The sequence below is a fragment of the Myxine glutinosa genome, chromosome 12, assembly GCF_964187855.1.
Source record: "Myxine glutinosa chromosome 12, kmMyxGlut1.1, whole genome shotgun sequence".
NCBI classification, from domain to species: domain Eukaryota; kingdom Metazoa; phylum Chordata; class Myxini; order Myxiniformes; family Myxinidae; genus Myxine; species Myxine glutinosa.
Genome location: NC_136272.1, coordinates 44,510,699 through 44,525,890, shown reverse-complemented (window position 1 = coordinate 44,525,890; position 15,192 = coordinate 44,510,699). Strand labels below are relative to the sequence as shown.

At 45.1% G+C, this 15,192-nt stretch overlaps 1 protein-coding gene across 7 annotated transcripts in view; it reads left to right on the top strand.

Annotated features, from left to right (window-relative positions):
* Nucleotides 1-15,192, top strand: part of SOD3 (superoxide dismutase 3) — a 40,280-nt gene that overhangs the window by 11,739 nt on the left and 13,349 nt on the right. For 6 of the 7 annotated variants that reach the window (XM_068132579.2, XM_078766789.1, XM_068132581.2 and 3 more), the window contains exons 2-4: nucleotides 6,363-6,463; nucleotides 6,633-6,685; nucleotides 8,426-8,545. In XM_068132579.2, the coding sequence (XP_067988680.2) occupies nucleotides 6,363-6,463; nucleotides 6,633-6,685; nucleotides 8,426-8,545 (274 nt within the window). Of the gene's footprint in view, nucleotides 1-1,951; nucleotides 2,159-6,362; nucleotides 6,464-6,632; nucleotides 6,686-8,425; nucleotides 8,546-15,192 lie in introns of those variants that run through there. The other variant, XM_078766790.1, reaches the window with a different exon arrangement.

Here is a 15,192-nt window from a genome sequence, read left to right as displayed (position 1 = left end):
CCGGGACAGGGGAAGGTTTCACTCCTAACCTCTAATCCCTCCATCTCCGGCCCACTTCCATAGTCTTCACACATATACACACACACACACACGACGAGTATTTTGTGTTAAATATGTCCCAAAGACCGTCTTTGCAATGCATCAAATCAACTGAGGAACTGTGCAACTGCAAGGCGTGCATGGACGATAAAAGACGTGCACGACAGGGACAGAGACGTGCACGACGATAGACGTGCACGGACGATAAAAGACGTGCACGGACGATAAAGGCGTGCACGGACTGGGACATGCACAGAGAGAGAGAGAGAGAGAGGATAATGAGTTGCATAAAGGGGGCGGGGGGGTGGGGAACGACTTTGCCATACAGCCAAGGTTTGGACCATGTCGATATTAGTTCACTGGCGGTGCGGCAAGCGCTCGCACCGCGCGCTCGCGAGTGAAACAAAATGGCACCTGGAGTCACGTGAGTCTAAATTTCTGGTCCCCCTATGTCGCTACTCTCTTTATGTAGGTACTCTAGATCCCACCGGCAGTCCTCAAACCTGCAATAAATAAACTCAAACAAAGACGGATTTAAAATGTACAAAAAATAACAAAATGATTTATTTAAAAGAAAATAGTGATAACAAGAAAAGCGCGACGGTACAACTAAATTCCTATGAGATCCTCCACACCAGACTTAAACACGGACAAAGGGGAATGTAAAAATAACTGGAAAATAATGTTGTAATTTAATTGTGAGGACTTAACTCGTCAGTAATGTCAGCCCCCGAGCGCGCAGGCCCGACGCCGCTTCTGCCTTGGTGAGAAGAAGGCCTCGATGCGCCCTTGTTCACTAGGCCTTGATGAAGGCCTCCCGCACGAGGCGAACAAGCAGGCGTGCAGCCCGCTCCCCAGCCGTGCCCGTCCTCACGAATTCGGCACGGAAACCGCGGCTCTTCGTTCTTGGCGCTCTGCCTCTTTACGACCACCAGCAAGGTCCCAGGACACGGCCGCTGCAATGAAGCCCAATGATAGAGAAATGTCAGCACACAGCCATCTTCCACCAAAGTCCGGATCCAAGCTGGGAAAAAGTCCGTCAGCTCGTTCTTCTCTCGACCAACCTCTCACGTCATCGGTGCTTCTCCCCCAATCCCCGCAGGCCAACACCACAGGCTCAGCTCTCCACCACTCAACATGCAGTCCCCTTCATGACGCAGTCTGCCTGTCAATCAAAACCCTGACCAATGGTGTCTCCTCGAGGTGTGGCTTTCGGCCTGCCTGACCCTGTGGTGATGTACCTGGTTGCCGTGCAATCGGCAGTGCTCAGAACTGGCTTCCGATTGGTTTTCATTGTTATTTAAAGCAGTTAATGGGCAATTCCTGCTCTACGTGTCTAATGCGGTGCCATAAGGGACAAAGGATGTAAATTACAGAGGGTTGACGAACAAGGTAATAGTTAACATAATCCCTACAACTAGTTAACACAAGGGCCATCCTCGTATGGCCACAATTGTTCACTCTTACGCGACAAACGGCTAAACAAAATCCCTACTTATTACGTGGTGGTGGTTCTTCTTCTTCACGCCATTCGGAGCATGCTAATTTATACATTCTACCTGTACTACAGTAATCACTACCCCACAAACATAACAATACATTAGTACTGTGTGTATGTTATATAATATGATAGTACTGTGAGTATGTTATATACAATAGCATTGTGTGTATGTTAGTTGTATACAATAGTACTGTGTGTATGTTATATAATATGATACTGTGTGTATGTGAGTTATATACAATAGTACTGTGTGTATATTATATACGATAGTACTGTGTGTATGTTATATGAAGCAGCATGCTGCAGGAAGCATGCACAATGCTAAATTGATGGTTACCGCATATGAAGCAGCATGCTGCAGGAAGCATGCACAAGTCTTAACTGATGGTTACCGCATATGAAGCAGCATGCTGCAGGAAGCACGCACAAGTCTAAACGGATGGTTACCGCATTTGAAGCAGCATGCTGCAGGAAGCATACACAATGCTAAATTGATGGTTACCGCATATGAAGCAGCATGCTGCAGGAAGCACGCACAAGTCTAAACTGATGGTTACCGCAACAAGCCAAGGGATCAAAACCTTCTTCACAGTAAAAGACTCTTCAGAAGCAGAAAAGGTATCCTGGATAATAAACAATCAAAAGAAAACTTGGTAATTATTTACTTTTTCACGTAAACATGTTGTGATTATCATTTTCTCGTCCGACTTTATAAGATGAACTTCCAGCATTTTTCCAACTTTTAGTGCAAGTTTCCATTTGGAAACACATTGTTTTCACGTTATTAGGTGAGCAGAACACAATGATTTCAAAGAGTGAAGATCGAATTACCGAAAACTTTTTGCCTTAACATGTAAATATGGTGCTACTTATCCATTTGATTGAACAGCAAATAACCCGATGGACGGGATAATTCCCACACTTTGATAATGTCCCCTCCCTCCACCCTGAACAACCAAGACTTCTAAAGGGTTCTAAAGGGTAATTCTAATGGGTTCTAAAGGGTAATTCTAAAGGGTTCTAAAGGGTAATTGTAAAGTATTCTAAAGGGTAATTCTTAAGGGTTCAAAGGGTAATTCTAAATGGTTCTAAAGGGTAATTCTAATGGGTTCTAAAGGGTAATTCTGAAGGGTTCTAAAGGGTAATTGTAATGGGTTTAAAGGGTAATTCTAAATGGTTCTAAAGGGTAATTCTAATGGGTTCTAAAGGGTAATTCTGAAGGGTTCCAAAGGATAATTGTAATGGGTTCTAAAGGGAAATTGTAATGGGTTCTAAAGGGTAATTGTAATGGGTTCTAAAGGGTAATTCTGAAGGGTTCTAAAGGGTAATTGTAATGGGTTCTAAAGGGAAATTGTAATGGGTTCTAAAGGGAAATTGTAATGGGTTCTAAACGGTAAATCTAATGGGTTCAAAGGGTAATTCTAATGGGTTCAAAGGGTAATTCCAAATGGTTCTAAAGGGTAATTCTAATGGGTTCTAAAGGGTAACTGGAAAGAGTTCTAAAGGGTAATTGTAATTTTTTTTTTTTTTTTTTTTGTATACAACATCGAGGCTCGTGAAAGAGCTAATAACATTAATCACACAGAAAGACAAACCGACACATAAAACATATAACATGGGGAGCGGTAGACAAGATGGGGCGAGTGGGGGAGGAACACAAACACAACATCTGAGAGCAGCGACATCGAGGGATCTGTGCGAGGGAGAGGGCTTTGGGGGGGGGGGGGGGCATGGGAAGGGGGGCGGGGGGTTGGAGAGGTATAAAACATATGGACACTGCCGGGACTTCCAGGAAAGAAGTTGGAATTTCAAACAAGGTGGATCTGGGGTGAATTAGTGGGGGTAGAAAAGATCAAGGTTTTGGATGGGGAAAGATAAGAGATGGTGGTGAACAGCTGTTTTAAAGACCTGGAGGGAGGAGGGGGATTGAAGGGAGTGTGGGAGTTTGTTCCAGAGGCGGGAGAAAAGAGGAATGAAAGAGTGAAGGTGAGCAGAGAGCCGAGATTTCGGCAGTTTAACCATCAGAGGGTTGCTGGCAGATCTTGTGCGACCTGTAGGAATATTTGGGGGACAAAGCACAGAGAGAGCTGGGGGAGCAAGGCTGGAGAGGAGTCGGTAGAAGACAGAAAGACCACCTACCTGTCTGCGGTGAGTGAGTGAAAGGCCCTCGGAGATAGCTTCATCACGGGAGATTCCAATGATTGTGAAAGCTTTGGTTTCAACAGCGTGAAGCCGAGCTAGGTGTGAGGCAGGAGCACCGGCCCGTAGGGGAGAACACTATTCCATTGAGCTGCGGATGAAAGCCTTGTATGTGGTGAGGAGCTCAGGTGTACAGAGGAAGGACTTCGCACGACGGAGGATGCCCAGTCGGCGACTGGCTTTGGAGGCCAGCTTGAAAATGTGGTTTTCCCAAGAAAGATCATTGCAGATAGTGAGACCCAAAAGCTTGAGCGACAGAACTTCTTGGAGAGGATTGTTGAGAAAGTAGATGGGAGGGTTGTCCAGTCGATCTTTTCGGAGAGACAGAGTAAGAGTGTGAGATTTGTCAGGATTGAAAGACATGTTCCACTTGTTTGACCAGTCTGTGATTTTGTCCAGGTCTTCAGGGAGTGAGGAGGCTGCAGACTGCCGATCTGAGGGAAGAGGAATGGAGTGGCAGAGAGTGGAGTCATCAGCAAAGAGATAGAGAGGATTTTCCAGAGAGTCGGAGAGATCATTGATAAAGACCAGAAAAAGCACAGGGCCCAGAACACTGACTTGGGGAACTCCAGCCTGAACGGGAAGGGGAGATGAGAGAAATCCATTCAGGGCCACACGTTGACTACGACCAGAGAGGAAGTCCGCAAGCCATGCATGGAGATTTCCATGGATACCATAGGAGGAGAGTTTGGTGAGCAGAGCTGGGTGCCAGACCGTATCGAAGGCACGTGATATGTCAAGGAAGACGGCTCTGATTTCCTGTTTGGAATTGAGGACCTCCATCCATTGTTGAGACAGCAGAAGCAGCATGTCCAGAGTAGAATGACCTGGTCTGAATCCAAATTGATGATCGGAGATCAAGCCATTGGAGAAGAGGAAGGATTTGATATCCGAAGCAATGATGGATTCCATGACTTTGCTGATAATTGGGAGCAGGCTGATTGGTCTGTAGTTGCAAGGATCTGTTTTTGCACCTTTTTGTGTAAAGCAGTAATGTTTGCTGATTTCCAGGATGTTGGCAGATGACCTTGAGCAAAAGAGAGGGTGAAAAGAACAGAGAGAGGGTGAGATAGAGCGGCAGAGCTGGATTTTAGGACCAGTGGGCTGATGTCGTCTGGTCCAGTTGCAGAATCAGAGTCGAGGTTTGACAAAAACTCCTCCACCTTGTCAGGAGAGAAGGACACAGAGTCCAGGAGCAGTTGGGTTCGACTGGGTAAGGTGGGAACAGAGAGAGAGATGGGTTTGGGACACAAGATTTTGAGGCAAACACAGAGTTGAGGCATTCGGCTTTGTCACGTGCGGTGTCAACTGTGTAGCCATTTGAGGTAAGGGAGGGGATGGAGGGGGAACAAACACCAGAAACGGATTTGACCAGACGCCACCAGGAATGGGTTCTAAAGGGTTCTAAAGGGTTCTTTAATGGGTTCTAAATAATGGGTTCTAAAGCGTAATTTTAATGGGTTCAAAGGGTAATTCTAATGGGTTCTAAAGGGTAATTGTAAAGGTCTCTAAAGGGTAATTGTAAAGGGTTATAAAGGGTAATTGTAAAGGGTTCTAAAGGGTAATTGCAATAGGTTCTAAAGGGTAATTGTAATGGATTCTAAAGGGTAACTGTAATGGGTTCTAAAGAGTAATTGTAATGGGTTCTAAAGGGTTATTGTAATGGGTTCTAAAGAGTAATTGTAATGGGTTCTAAGGGGTTATTGCCTGAGTGTCCCGTATTTTATTTCCTTGGACCTGGTCACCCTGAGTGTGTATTCTATAGTTATATACAATAGTACTGTGTGTACCATAGTTATATACAATAGTACTGTGAGTACCATAGTTATATACAATAGTACTGTGTGTACCATAGTTATATACAATAGTACTGTGTGTACCATAGTTATGTGCAATTGTACTGTGTGTACCATTGTTATGTACAATATTAATGTGTGTACCATAGTTATATTCAATACAATAGTACTCTGTGTACCATAGTTATATACAATAGTACTGTGTTTACCATAGTTATATACAATAGTACTGTGTGTACCATAGTTATGTACAATAGTAATTTGTGTACCATAGTTATGTACAATAGTACTGTGTGTACAATAGTTTTATACAATAGTATTGTGTGTACCATAGTCATATACAATACAATAGTACTTTGTGTACAATAGTTTTATACAATAGTATTGTGTGTACCATAGTCATATACAATACAATTGTACTTTGTGTACCATAGTTATATACAATAGTACTGTGTGTACCATAGTTATGTACAATAGTAATTTGTGTACCATAGTTATGTACAATAGTACTGTGTGCTTGGTAGGTATATACAATTGTTCCGTGAAACACCTTATAGATGTTAGCTTCCATTCCCAAGTATCGTGGAAATGTGGTATTTAACAGAAGTAATGCACTCAATACCACCTTCTTTACTTCGGATATTCCTGAGTTGGCCAAGTCGGATCAATAGTCGAAGATGAGATGGAACAAGGTGGTATTGAATTTTTGCATGTTCCTGTATAATACCACATTCCCAGCCATAATTAGTTAACCCAAATAAAATGAATACATTTGGGTTTCAGGATTTCTGCTTTGAATGTGATTTCTGTTTTTGTTGTTTTATCAGTAGGAAGACGGTTGAGATGCATTCCTCGGTGATCCTGATCTTGTTGATGTTCGTGGGGGCATGCTGTGCTTCACGAAGGTTTTCTAGTAGTCGCAATTATGGTACGTGTGATACATGGAATGCATTTCAGTTTGTGGAGCTCATGAGAAGATAGATCATCGCACCGCATCCACCACATCAATCGAACACCTCACATGTGCACACATGACCAGGCCATAGTGAAAAAAACACTCTCCTGGTCCTGACAGCAATAAGTGCATTGTTTTGCAGAACGTTTCAACTGGAGCATAAAGAACATGGAGGAAAAAGTGAATGATCTTTGGGTATGAAATACAAAATACGAAATATATAATTTACACTACCGGTCAAACGTTTTAAAACGCCTCAATTTTCCCAGTTTTTATTGAAACTTACGTAGTTTAATGTCTCAATGTACTCTGAAATTAAGCAGAGAACAAATAAACAATTGGAGATAAAAAAATAAATCATAGAATCATTTTGTTTAACAAAATTTAATTTAAATTTTTGACTCAGCAAAGTAGCCACCTTTTGCAGATATAACCGCCGAACACACTCGTGGCATTCTTTCTACAATGGAAATCAAATATTGTTCGGGAAGTTCTTCCCAACACTGTTGCAGAAGTTCCCACAAATGTGTTGCACTTGTAGGTTGCTTTGCTTTCACCCTTCTGTCCAGTTCATCCCAAACCAGCTCGATGGGGTTTAAGTCTGGAGACTGTGCTGGCCCATTCCATGATTTGAAGCCTACCGTCTTGTTCTTTTCCTTGAAGGTAGTTTTGACATAGCCTGGAGGTGTGTTAGGGTCATTATCTTACTGTAGGATGAACCCCTGACCAACTAGGCTTATACCAGAGGGTATTGCATGGCGCTGCAAAATGCTGTGGTAGCCCTTTTGGTTCAGGGTTCCAGTCACTCTGTGCAAGTCGCCGACTCTGGATCCAGCAAAAGAGCCCCAGACAATCATGCTTCCTCCTCCATGTTTGACAGTTGGTGTCACATGGAGGAACCATCCTTTCGCCTACTCGACGGCATACAAAAACCCTGCGTGATGAACCAAAGATTTCAAATTTTGATTCATCGGTCCAGAAGACCCTCTTCCAGTCTTCAGTAGTCCACTGGCGGTGCTTCATGGCCCAGGTAAGCCTCTTTTTCTTATTTTGTCATCTTAGCAATGGCTTTCTTACTGCCACTCGACCTGTCAAACCTGCAGTTCGAAATCTTCTCTTCACAGTTGAAACTGAGACTTGCTTACTTCGACCAGTGTTAAGCTGTGCTTGAAGCTGTTGTCCTGTGAGCCGCCTAACACGCAAGCTGTTGACTCTCAGAAACTTGTCTTCTGATTCTGTTGTGGCTTTGGGTCTGCCAGACCTCTTCCTGTCAGAGTTTCCTCCAGTTTCCAAGTGCCTTTTGATGGTGTAGGAAACTGTACTCAGACACCTTGGCTTTCTTTGCAATTTCTCTAAAGGAAAGACCTACAATATGTCAAAACTACCTTCGAGGAAAATAACAAGATGGTAGGCTTCAAATCATGGAATGGCCAGCACAGTCTCCAGACTTAAACCCCATCGAGCTGGTTTGGGATGAACTTGACAGAAGGGCGAAAGCAAAGCAATCTACAAGTGCAACACATTTGTGGGAATTTCTGCAACAGTGTTGGGAAGAACTTCCCAAACAATATTTGATTTCCATTGTAGAAAGAATGCCATGAGTGTGTTCGGCGGTTATATCAGGAAAAGTTGGCTACTTTGCTGAGTCAAAAATTTAAATTAAATTTGTTAAACAAAATGATTCCATGATTTCTTTTTTATCTCCAATTATTTATTTGTTCTCTGCTTAATTTCAGAGTACATTGAGACATTACTGTGTAAATTTCAATAAAAAAAACTGGAAAAATTGAGGTGTTCTAAAACTTTTGACCAGTAGTGTATATGATCATTGTTGATTGATAATGTCATTGAGAAATATATTATATGGATGCACGATGGCATGACATAGCCCGGTGTAAAACGTGCAATGCACTTGTGTTGCGTGTTCTGTTGCAGGGTCAGCTCTTGTTTCCCGTGAACCCTACATCTGGAGCTCTGCATGCTGTGTGCAACATGAGACCCAATCCGAGCTTTCCCACACCGCCAATCTCCGGCTCCATTAACTTCCGCCAACTGGTGCTTCTCCCAAACTCGCACGGTTGTCCTGTTAACTGTTCTGCATATACAGAGTTACTCTTGATCTTTAAATCAATATGTTTATATCTCGGTCTTGCACAAACCTTGACTTTGTATGCAATATATATTGTTACTGGACCGGAGTCGTGGGTTACCATGAGGGAGGGAGCTCCTCGGACCTTCGCCCTGACTTCCGGACCTGAGACCACCAGCCACGGATAATTCTGTGGCCTGATGGGTTGCCAGGCAACCGTGGACACCGATTAAAATCACCAAAACCGAGTAGGGTCCTCACTCCTTAACGTACGATTTAACGAACTTGCTTACTATTTAACGTACTCCTTAACGTACTTACTTAACGTACGAGTACCATACCTAGCGGTGGGTAGGTGGTCCTAATTGGGGAACCAGTAGTCCACTTATGTACGGCCAAGCAAACCTCAGATGGCTGTTGGCTAATTGTGGAGCCAATCAGTGGGGCAGAACTTCCTGTCTATCTATTGTTAGACACTAACGAAATCGGACCAATGGAGGAAAGGACAAAAACAAGCAGGTCGGAAACGTTTAACAGCTCAAAAGCAAATACATTTATTTACAAAGCACAACAAGGTAATATCTATTCAGAACGTATTTACAATCACAAGCAAGGATCTCAAGCAAAATATCACAAATGCACAAAAAAGTAATTATCCTTAACACTTACGGACTACGGAGCCCACTTACACATTCTTATCATTGGTTAAACATTCCTGAGAAACGTAGAGAGGAAAGATGAGAGGAGTGAGGCTTATTGGCGACCTCTTTCTTACTCTGCGCTGATACAAAAGTGGAGGGAAGGTAAGGCAGGGAATGTAGGGGTGTGTTGGTGCCATGTCGATGCGGGCTGCTGGATCCGCAGAGATCTTGGCTGAGAGTGAGACCCAAGAGTTTGAGTGACTGAACCTCTTTGAGAGGGTTGTTGAGAAAGTAGATGTGAGGATTTGCTGTGTGGTATTTTTGGAGGGAAAGAGAGAGTGTGTGTGTGATTTCTCAGGATTGAAAGAAATATTCCAAATGTTTGACCAGATTGAGATTTGGTCATGGTCTGAGGAGAGGCAAAAGGCTTCTGCCTGTCTGTGAGAAGGATGAGGGATGACACAGCTGAGAGTGGAGTCATCAGTAAAGAGATAGAGGCTGTTCCAGGGACTCAGAGAGACCAATGATGAAGATTAGGAATAGGATGGGGCCTAGACCACTGCTTTGGGGTATGCCAGCCTTGACAGCGACAGAAGAAAGTGTTCCATTTCTTTTTTTTTTGTATACTCAAACGAGGCTCGTGAAAGAGCTAACATTTATTTCACAAACAAATCAACCAGACAAACAAAATATATCAAAAGAGGGAGCGGAAGACAAGATGGGGAGAGAAGGGGAAGCACACAAACATAACATTTGAGAGCAGGGAGATGTGTGGGAGGGAGAGGGCTTGGGGGGGAGGAGGCATGGGAAGGGGGGGGGGGGGGGGTGGGAGAAGTATAAAACACAAGGACACCAAGGACTTCCAGGACAGAAGTTGGTATTTCAAAAAAGTGGCTTTGGGGTGAAATTAGCGGGGGTAGAAAAGATCAAGGTTTTGGATGGGGGAAGATAAGAGATGGTGGTGAACAGCTGTTTTAAAGACCTGGAGGGTGGAGTGGGATTGAAGAGAGTGAGGGAGTTTGTTCCAGAGGCGGGAGAAAAGAGGAATGAAGGAGTGAAGGTGAGCAGAAAGTCTTGATTTTGGCAATTTAACCATAAGAGGGTTGCAGGCAGATCTTGTGCGACCTGTAGGAATATTTGGGGGATAGAGCCCAGAGAGAGCTGGGGGGGGGGGGGGGGGCAAGGCCAGAGAGGAGTCGGTAGAAGACGGAAAGACCACCCACCTGCCTGCGGTGAGTGAGTGAAAGGCCCTTGGAGTTAGCTTCATCGCGGGAGATTCCAATGATTCTGAATGCTTTGGTTTCAACAGCGTGAAGACGAGCTAGGTGTGAGGCAGGAGCACCAGCCCAGAGGGGAGAGCAGTATTCCATTGAGCTGCGGATGAAAGCCTTGTGGATGAAAGCCAAGGAAGGACTTCGCACGACGGAGGATGCCCAGTCGGCGACTGGCTTTGGAGGCCAGATTTGAAATGTGGTTTTCCCAGGAAAGATCATGGCAGATAGTGAGACCCAAAAGTTTGAGTGACAGAACTTCTTGGAGAGGATTATTCAGAAAGTGGATGGGAGGGTTGTCCAGTCGGTCTTTTCGGAGAGACATCGTAAGAGTGTGAGATTTGTCAGGATTGAAAGACATGTTCCACTTGTTTGCCCAGTCTGTGATTTTGTCCAGGTCTGCAGAGAGTAAGGAGGCTGCAGACTGCTGATCTGAGGGATGAGGAATGGAGCGCCAGAGAGTAGAGTCATCAGCAAAGAGATAGAGAGGATTTTCAAGAGAGTCAGAGAGATCATTGATGAAGACCAGAAAAAGCACAGGGCCAAGAACACTGCCATGGGGAACTCCAGCCTGAACAGGAAGAGGAGATGAGAGAAACCCATTCAGGGCCACACGTTGACTACGACTAGAGAGGAAGTCCGCCAACCATGCGTAGAGATTTCCATGGACACCAAAGGAGGAGAGTTTGGTGAGCAGAGCGGGGTGCCAGACCGTATCGAAGGCACGTGATATGAGCTGGCTATGAGAGTGGTGGAAGTCACATTGAGGCACATTGAGAGCCTCACATTGGCTATGAGAGTGGAGGAAGTCAGTAATCCAAGTGTGGAGTTGGCCTCGATTCCATAGGCAGACTTACTCTGACAGGTCCCTGTTACATGGCACTCTAACCTATTCGAAAAAACGAACCATGTTACACTTACCACAGTATATATATATATATATATATATATATATATATATATATATATATATATATATATATATATACTGTATACACACTACATGGCCAAACGTATGTGGACACCCCTTCTAATTAGTGGATTCGGCTGTTTCAGCCACACCCATTGCTGACAGGAATATATAATTAATCAAGCACACAGCCATGCAATCTCCATATACAAACATTGCCAGTAGAATGGGCCGTACTGAAGAGCTCAGTGACTTTCAACGTGGCACCATCATAGGATGCCACCTTTCCAACAAGTCAGTTCGCCTAATTTCTGCCCTGCTAGAGCTGCCCCGGTAAACTGTAAGTGCTGTTATTGTGAAGTGGAAACGTCTAGGAGCAACAGCAGCTCAGCCGCAAAGTGGTAGGCCACACAAGCTCACAGAACACGACTGCCGATCACTGAAGCGCATAAAAATTGTCTGTCCTCGGTTGCAACACTCACTTCCGAATTCCAAACTGCCTCTGGAAGCAACGTCAGCACAACAACTGTTCGTCGGGAGCTTCATGAAATGGGTTTCCATGGTCGAGCAGACGCACATAAGCCTAAGATCATCATGCGCAATGCCAAGCGTCGGTTGGAGTGGGGTAAAGCTTGCCGCCATTGGACTCTAGAGCAGTGGAAATGCGGTCTCTGGAATGATGAATCACGCTTCACCATCTGGCAGTCCGACGGACGAATCTGGGTTTGGTGGATGCCAGGAGAACGCTACCTGTCCAAATGCATAGTGCTAACTGTGAAGTTTGGCGGAGGACGAATAATGGTCTGGGGCTGTTTTTCAAGGTTCGGCTCGGCCCCTTAGTTCCAGTGAAGGGAAATCTTAATGCTACAGCATGCAATGACATTCTAGACTATTGTGTGCTTCCAACTTTGTGGCAACAGTGTGGGGAAGGCCATTTCCTGTTTCAGCATGACAATACCCCCATGCACAAAGCGAAGTCCATGCAGAAATGGTTTGTCAAGATCGGTGTGGAAGAACTTGACTGGCCTGCACAGAACCCCGACCTCAACCCCATCAAACACCTTTGGGATGAATTGGAACAATGACTGCGAGCCAGGCCTAATCGCCCAACATCAGTGCCCGAACCTCACCAATCCTCTTGAGGCTAAATGGAAGCAAATCCCCACAGCAAAGTTTCAACATCGAGTGGAAAGCCTTCCCAGAAGAGTGGAGGCTGTTATAGCAGCAAAGGGGGGACCAACTCCATATTAATGCCCATGATTTTGGGATGAGATGTTCGATGAGCACACACAGGTGTGATGTTTGGGTGTCCACATACTTTTGGCCATGTAGTGTATATATACATATACAACAACAACAACATGCATTTTAAGGCCATTTTCCCTGCAAGAGCGGGGTTAGCCTTGCGATCCCCATGACAATATTCTCCATTTTGCCCTATTTTCTGCATCTCTCCTTGTTAACCCCCTTGCCCGCATGTCTTCTTCCACCGTCTTTAGCCAAGTCTTTCTCGGTCTTCCCCGTCCTCTACTTCCTTCTACATTCATTTCCATCACTCTTCTCAACCAGTCACTTTCATCCTTCCTCAACACGTGACCAAACCATCTCAACCTGTTCCTCTTCACAGCATCAATCACAGGCTCTATTCCCATCATCTTTCGCAATTCATCATTTGTCTTCCCCTCTCTCAGCGACACTCCGCACATCCACCAAACCATTCACATTTCCACCCTTTCCAGCCTTCGTTGCTGCTCTACATTCATGACCCATGTCTCGCTCCCATAAATCATAACACTTCTCACACATACAGCATACACCTTTCCCTTCAGCTTCAACAACACTCCCCTCCTCATCAGCACGCCACTCAGTTCCCGAAACTTCTTCCATGCACATCTCACTCGAGCAACCATTGCCGAGTCTGATCCCCGTTCTCCATTCAGCATGTCTCCGAGATAGCAAAATGTTTTCACACCTTCCAGCTTCACGCCGTCTCCAAGATCCAACTCAACATTTCCTCCATCTGCAGCTCCCTCTGTGCACACCTTACACTTGAATGTAGCTGCCACACTGGTTAATGACCCTCTCAAACCACTACATTTTTGATGAACCCACTCAGCGCACATTGTACATTGAATGGAGTTCACTCCAACACCCTTGCTGCACACAGCACATGGCCACTTCCCAGTTCTTTCCACCTCACCACATGCTTTACCACTTGCCATCACCTTCGTCTTTCCTATATTCACCTTCAGACCTTTGGTCTCCATACGTTCCTTCCACTTGTTCATCTTTTCCTTCAGTCCATCCATACTTTCCGCAATCAACACCAGATCATCTGCATACAACAACTCCCACGGTAAACCCTCCTTTACGGTCTGAGCCAGCACCTCCATCACAGCTACAAATAGTAGTGGACTTCGTACCGACCCCTGATGCACTCCCACCTTCACCTCAAACTCACCACTGTTCCTGTCCTTCGTCCTTACAGCTGTGCACGCTCTTTTGTACATTGCCATCACAACTCTGATCAACCATTCCTCCACTCCTAACTTCCTCAATGCCCATGTCAATACTTTGCGTGGAACCTTATCGAATACTTTCTCCAGATCAACAAACCCAAGAAACAACTTCTTCCTCTTCTCCATGTACTTCTCCTGCAACTGCCTCACAATAAAGAGCGCGTCTGTCGTTCCTCTTCCTGGCATAAATCCAAACTGCATTTCGTCGATCTTCACCTTCTTCCTTATCCTCCTCTCCAACACCCTTTCCAATACCTTCATTCCATGCTCCAATAACTTTATCGCTCGGTACGAGCCACACTCCAGATGGTCACCTTTCCCCTTGTATAGAGGGACAAGGGTACTCAGTTCCCAATCCACTGGAATGCAGCCTTCTTTCACCGCAAGATTACAGATCTCTGTCATTCTCTTCACACCCCAACTTCCTGCTGCCTTCAACATATCTCCCACAACTCCCGTCGGCCCTCCCGCTTTTCTACTCTTCATTGCTTTTATCGCTTCCTCAACTTCCTTCTCAGTTATCTTCTCTGCCGGTCCTAAAACTGGGTTACTCTCTATGTTGCCATCCCATTCATTCTCTGTATTCAACAGCATTTCCATATATCTTTTCCATCTTCCTTTAATTCCATCTGGGTCCACAACGATTTGTCCCACTTCATCCTTCAAGCAACTCACCCCCATCACATCACACCTCTCTTTCGCTATCTGCTTTGCAATCCTGAATACCGCTCTCTGACCCTCTTCCGAATCCAAGCGTTCTCCGAACATTTTCCTACATGTCTCCTGCGCCTTTGCTACCTCTTTCTTTGCAGCCTTCCTGGCTGCCTTATAACTTTCATGCTCTGCTTTTTCTACTCCCGTACCCTTCGCCTTCTGCCACTCCTTGAACTTCTTCCTCTTCTCGTCAATCCTCTTTCCAACTTCATCATCCCACCACCATGTTTCCGAGTGCCTCGGTGGTCCTTTTGTCCATCCACATACCTCACCAACAGCTCCAAACAGACTATCTTTCATTGACATCCAACCACTTTCAAGCTCAACCACATCATCCTCGACTCGACTCAGCCTCTCTTTTAATGCCTCCCTTACTGTCACCTCTTTCAACCTCCACACCTTCATTCTCGGTTGGTACTTCACCCGCCGAGCTCTCCTCGCACCTTTCATCCTTATGTCGCAGACAACCAAGTGGTGCTGTGAAACAGCCTCCTCCCCCGGGATCACCTTTGTGTCCCGGAGGTGCCCCCTATCTCGCCTACGCACCATCAGGTAGTC